Source organism: Dama dama, chromosome 29 (assembly GCF_033118175.1).
Source record: "Dama dama isolate Ldn47 chromosome 29, ASM3311817v1, whole genome shotgun sequence".
Taxonomy (NCBI): Eukaryota; Metazoa; Chordata; class Mammalia; order Artiodactyla; family Cervidae; genus Dama; species Dama dama.
In genome coordinates, this window is record NC_083709.1 from 66,816,807 (window position 1) to 66,822,806 (window position 6,000).

The 6,000-nt window shown below is 52.9% G+C and overlaps 1 protein-coding gene across 1 annotated transcript; it reads left to right on the forward strand.

Moving 5' to 3' along the window:
• The first annotated feature begins 1,437 nt into the window (after nt 1-1,437).
• Nucleotides 1,438-3,291, forward strand: CCIN (calicin). Its single transcript, XM_061132185.1, has one exon. It carries the CDS (start codon nt 1,516-1,518, stop codon nt 3,280-3,282), a length of 1,767 nt encoding a protein of 588 aa, XP_060988168.1. The 5' UTR covers nt 1,438-1,515; the 3' UTR covers nt 3,283-3,291.
• The last annotated feature ends 2,709 nt before the right edge of the window (nt 3,292-6,000 follow it).

Below are 6,000 nucleotides of genomic sequence, written 5' to 3' on the forward strand. Positions count from 1 at the left end.
GGAACTCGGGGAGCCCCACGCCGGCTCGAGGCGGGGTGGGCCGTGGACGTGGCACCCGGCGGGGCACCAAGGGGGCCGCCTAGAGTTCTGGACGTGTCCTCTCTCGCCGCCCGGCCGTGCGCCCGCTATCTGAGGCTTTACCTCTGTCTGGAAAATGGGCACAGGGTGTTTGGCGGAGATCGGGTCGGCGGAGGGGGCGGCGCCGGGGGGCGGTGAGGAGCGCGCCGTTCCCAGGCGGGAGATGACTCTCCAGCGCCACCGCGCGGCTGAGCCGGCGCACGGAGCCCACCCCGAGGCGATGGGGATTGCCAGACTTGCCAGCGATCCCAGAGAACCACACGTGTTTACCAAAGGAGCAGCCAGCCAGGCGAACTAGTGAAATGGCAGCTAGCATCTGTTGAACGATTGTTGCGAACCAAACACTGGGCTTAACATTTTCCGGTCCTTTTCTCCTGTAAACCCTTAACCATTTTTTAAGCGGATGCAGCTATTATTTCCATCTCACAGCGGAGGAAACTGAGGTTTAGAGAGAATGAGAAACTTGTCCAAGTCCCCAGCTGGCGGGGAGAGCTGACCTATCCCAGCCCCCCACATTTTACAAGCTAGAGACTTGGAAGTGTGGACAGAATGGCCCGGTTTTCCGTGAAACTGAAATAATCAGGGCTTCGAGGGCCCTCCCATCCCCCGGTCCGAGAGTAACTCCTGCGTCCTTGCTCTCTGAGGGGCTGCTACCTCTCCGTTTTATTGGGTCGGCGAAAAAGTTCGTTTGATTTTTCCGAAAGCTGTTAGGGGAAAACCCGAAGGACCTTTTTGGCCAACCCAATGTGAAGAATGATTTCTGTAGCCTCAAAGGTCAGAAGCCAAAGGACAGAGCTTTTTCTTCTCTAATATCCAGGAGCCTTGGCAGTGAAAGGTGCTTTGGGGCTTGAGAATCACAGACAGAGGAAAGCTGAGTAGTTAGGAGCATCCCGGAAGGGTGGGTTCCAGAAGGACTGGGTTTCAGGCCCTGCTCTGCTTCCAACTGGCTACGTGATCTTGGGCAAGTTCATGCTCTTCTGTGGGCCTCGGTTTCCCCCCTGTGCAATGTACATTCCTCTAGATGATGTAAACATCCTTACCCCAGCTTTCGTAATAGCCCTCCCCATACGAGCCCCGCCCAGACATTCCAGAAGCAGCCCTGAAGTGAGGTTGAAGGTCCCAGGTGGGAGCTGTGACCCATCTCTAAGTTTCCTCCTGAGTTCTGGGCCCTGGACCAGGTCCTGGCAGGGCATCTGGCCTTGGCAGATCAGAGCCATCAGAGGGGAGAAAAGCCCTGTGCCTCTGAGAAAGGCCTCAGGGAGGGGGGCCTGCATTGTGATGACCTCATCCATTCTATGACATCATCCTCTCTCTCATTCCCACTCCTCCCTGATCAGCTGCTCTGCAAACATCCATCAATCTGAATCCCAAAGGCCTGAGAAAGTCTGTTCTCCAGTACCTGCTGCTGATCTTCTGTCTCACCCAGCAAGAAGCACCATGAAATTGGAATTCACTGAGAAAAACTACAACAGCTTCGTACTGCAGAACCTGAACAAACAGAGAAAACGCAAAGAATACTGGGACATAGCCCTGACTGTGGACCACCATGTCTTCTTTGCACATCGCAATGTGCTGGCTGCAGTCTCCCCGCTGGTGAAGAACCTCATCTCCAACCATGACATGAAGACCACCGATGAGCTCTTTATCACCATTGACCCCAACTACCTGAGTCCGACCACAGTGGACCAGCTCCTAGACTACTTCTACAGCGGCAAGGTGGTGATCTCAGAACAGAATGTGGAAGAGCTCCTTCGTGGGGCCCAGTATTTCAACACACCCCGCCTTCGAATTCACTGCAACGACTTCCTGATCAAGTCCATCCGCCGTGCCAACTGCTTGCGCTACCTCTTCTTGGCTGAGTTGTTTGAGCTCAAAGAGGTGTCAGACTTGGCCTACTCTGGCATTCGGGACAACTTCCACTACTGGGCCAGTCCTGAGGGCTGCATGCACTTCATGCGCTGTCCACCTGTCATCTTTGGCCGCCTGCTCCGAGATGAAAACTTGCACGTACTCAACGAAGACCAGGCTCTCAACGCACTTATCAATTGGGTATGCTTCCGGAAGGATGAGCGGGAGAAGTATTTCAAGAAGTTCTTCAATTACATCAACCTCAATGCTGTCTCCAACAAGACGCTAATGTATGCCAGCAACAAGCTGCTATGCATGGAGAACAGCTCAGCCCACTCAACCCTGATTGAAAGCGTCCTTGTGGACCGCAAGCAGGAGAGGCCGACCAGCCTGCTGAGCTACCAGCGCAAAGGGGCCCTGCTTGATTCAGTGGTCATCCTAGGGGGCCAGAAGGCCCATGGCAAGTTCAACGACGGCGTGTTTGCTTACATCATCCAGGAGAACCTGTGGTTGAAGCTCTCAGAGATGCCCTACCGAGCAGCAGCACTGAGCGCCACCTCTGCCGGCCGCTACATCTACATCTCTGGTGGGACCACGGAGCAGATCTCAGGGCTGAAGACGGCTTGGCGGTATGACATGGATGACAACTCCTGGACCAAGCTGCCCGACCTGCCAATTGGGCTTGTCTTCCACACCATGGTGACCTGCGGGGGAACAGTGTACTCGGTGGGGGGCAGCATCGCCCCGAGGCGCTATGTCTCTAACATCTACCGCTATGATGAGCGCAAGGAGGCCTGGTGCCTGGCAGGGAAGTTGAGCATTCCTATGGACGGCACAGCCGTGATCACCAAGGGTGACCGGAACCTGTATATTGTCACTGGGCGCTGCTTGGTGAAGGGTTACATCTCCCGGGTCGGGGTGGTGGACTGCTTTGACACCAACACTGGGGAGGTGGTCCAGTGTATCACCTTTCCCATTGAGTTCAACCACCGGCCCCTGCTCTCTTTCCATCAGGACAACATCCTCTGCGTGTACAGCCACCGGCAGAGTGTGGAGATCAACCTGCAGAAGGTGAAGGCCAACAAGACAACCAGCTCCGTGCCTCTTTTGCCCAACAACTGCCCCTTGGATGTGTCCCACGCTATATGCTCTGTGGGAGACAATAGAGTGTTTGTGTGCGGAGGTGTCACCACAACCAGCGACATCCAGACAAAGGACTATACCATCAACCCAAATGCCTACCTGCTGGACCAAAAGGCAGGCGAGTGGAAGACCCTGGCCCCCCCACCGGAGGCATTGGACTGTCCTGCCTGCTGTCTAGCCAAGCTACCTTGCAAGATTCTTCAAAGGATTTAAACAACTTTTTAAGTGGGAGAATAAGTAAATGCATTATTATTCACAATTTAATGAGAGAAAAAGCGAGGAAGGTGTTGGTTCCTTTTTAGTCTCTGTTCGGCCCTGAAGGTGGAGATCCTGGGCTCTGGCTACTCCCAGTGGGGGGAGATTCAGGGATGCCCTGTTACTGGAGGCTGAAAGAGTTCCTGGTGGGTGGGATTGAGGCATATCTTGGGCACTGGCTCCCGGTAGGTGAAGATTCAGGGCTACTCCATCATTGAAGGGATCCAAGCAGAGGCTGGAAGGGGATCCTGGGTGGGTGAGATCGAGGCATCTCCCAGGCACTGGCCAAGGTGATGTCTGAAAGGCCCCCTGACCTGTACCCCTGTAGTCACCTTGAAGACGCGTGCTAGACTGACAGATAAAGCACTGCTTAGAGTTGTGAAGCCTCAGGCTCCTCCAACACTCATTTCTGAGTCTGCCCAGGAAGGCAGGGGGTGGCCCATCCCAGGTCCGGGAGAGGAGCCTCCTGGGTTAGGGAGGCAGAAGGTGGTTTGAGCCAGGCTTGGGGATGCGGGCAGAGGGTTGGGACAGGAGAGGAGGCAGGGTTGCTTGGCTGTTGGGCTGGACCTTGCAGCTATGGTGTGTCTCATTTGTGGGCAAGTTGGAGGGTTGGTTACACGTTTCCAGTAAGCAAGGTTCATTGGGAACTTTCTCCAGGAATACAAGGTCTGAGGGACTGGGGGTGGAAGAGAGGCGAGTAAAGAGAAAAAAGAAACCTACCTCTCTCGGAGAGAGAGGGGAGATGATGGGATGAGAGTCAGGATGGTTTAGTAGTTAGGGGCCTGGACACTGGGGACAGATGGCCTGGTTCAAATGCCAGTTCCACCACCCACGGGGTGATCCTGAGAAAGTTATTAACATCTCTGTGCCTCAGTTCCCTTGTCTGTAAAGGGGGGACAATGAGAGCATCTGCCTCACTCGGTGATGTGATGTGCAAAGTGCCTAGGACAGTCCCTGGCATATATTCAAGTGCTGCAGGAGCGCTTTTATAAAAGAGAAAAACGGGAAAGAGGGACGAGGCAAGGGGCTAGGTTCCTGGACCCTGAGAATCAAGCTAGGTTCCATAAAATGTTCTTTGGGATTCCCTACATCAAAGCCTAGTGAGCGCTCCTCAATTCCAGCTACCTCTGCTTCCCTTTCATTCGTGTGTTTCCATATAATCCTGAACAATTGAGAAGAAACTGACCCAGTCGCTGAACACCATATGTAATCCTCATCCATCCATTCACTTGTCCCTTCATGAATTCACTTGCTCAGCTGCTCAGCAGGTCACACACACAGACACACACACTCCCTGGGGCCTCTCTGCGCGGGCCCCTGTGCTGGCTGCTCGGGCCATTGGGATGACACAGACAGCGCCTGTCCCTGGGAGAGAAAGTCCACCAGTGCCATGCAGCAGGAGTAGGACGCAAGCCACATATGGAATTTCAATTTTTCTAGTAGCCATATTAACAAGGTAAAAAGAAATGAGTGAAATTAATAATGTATTTCACTTAAGGCACTATACCTAAAAATTAACATGTAAACAAATAATCAATGGAAACATTTATTAATGAGGTATTTAACATTTTTTTTTTTTTTTTTTTTGCATATTGAGTCTTTAGAACCCAGTGTGTTTTACACTTACAGCATGGCTCATTTTGGACTGACTACATACCTCAAGGCCCACGAAGCTAGTGGCTCCTGTATTATACACGTGGGATGCTTTACATAGCCTCCTGGTTCACATCTGCTCCATCCCCTTGATTTTCCCACTCAATCCTGCTTCACCCACTCAGCTGCAGCTTCCTCCCTGAAGGGTGGCCTCTGTCTTCAAAGCCTACCCCTCTGCCCAGGTCTTACTTTGCTCCTTCCAGTTCAGGACCTTGGACTTCACAGCTGACACTCTCTCCCCTGGGAACTTACCCCACCTTTCTCTCTTCTCCAATTCTGGGCAGCCCCCGCCTCTGCTCACCTCATTGCATCTCCCAGCTGGAAGAAGACGGTCCTACAGACCCACACAGCGAAGCCCAGCTGCCCCACCTCTACCCCACCAGGCTTGGCTGACCCAGTCACCTCTTCTGACACCAGCTGGCCATTCCCTACTGCTGATTCTCCAAACTTCCTGGTGTCCTGGGGCCCTGCCCTCCTTTCTGTTTCTTCTCGGCCACTTACTTCTCATTTTGCCACCAGAACTCCAGAGAAATAGAGGTCAGACGACCTAGCACCATAAGTAATCTGCTATCCCCCCAAAAAAACCTCTCCAGGGCTTCCACTGCTTTTCTGCACCTCGGAGGAAGAGGTGTCCTTCCTTGATTCAAAGCAATCTCCTGTCTTCTTGTTCTGTTTCCTTACAACTTTCCAGGCTCCCCAGTTCCCTCCCTCTCCACATTTCCTTCCCGATGTCTTCTCTTCATTCCAGAAATATTCTCAAGGTTCTGCTAGCCTGAAGACAAACCCTCCTCAGTTTTGAGGCCCAGCTCTTGCGATCTGCCCATCGCTTTCCTCAGCTGGGCTTCCTAAATGTCTCTTCTGCTCTCTGGTTCCAGACCAAACTCTAACCCACTCAATCTGGCTTCTGTTCCCACCATACCACCAAACTGTCTCCTAACGACACTGTTGTCTTTTTCTCTGCATTCTTTCTTTTCCTCGCAGTGGGGTTTCCTTCCTTCCTTTCCTTTTAGAATAGTGAGATTA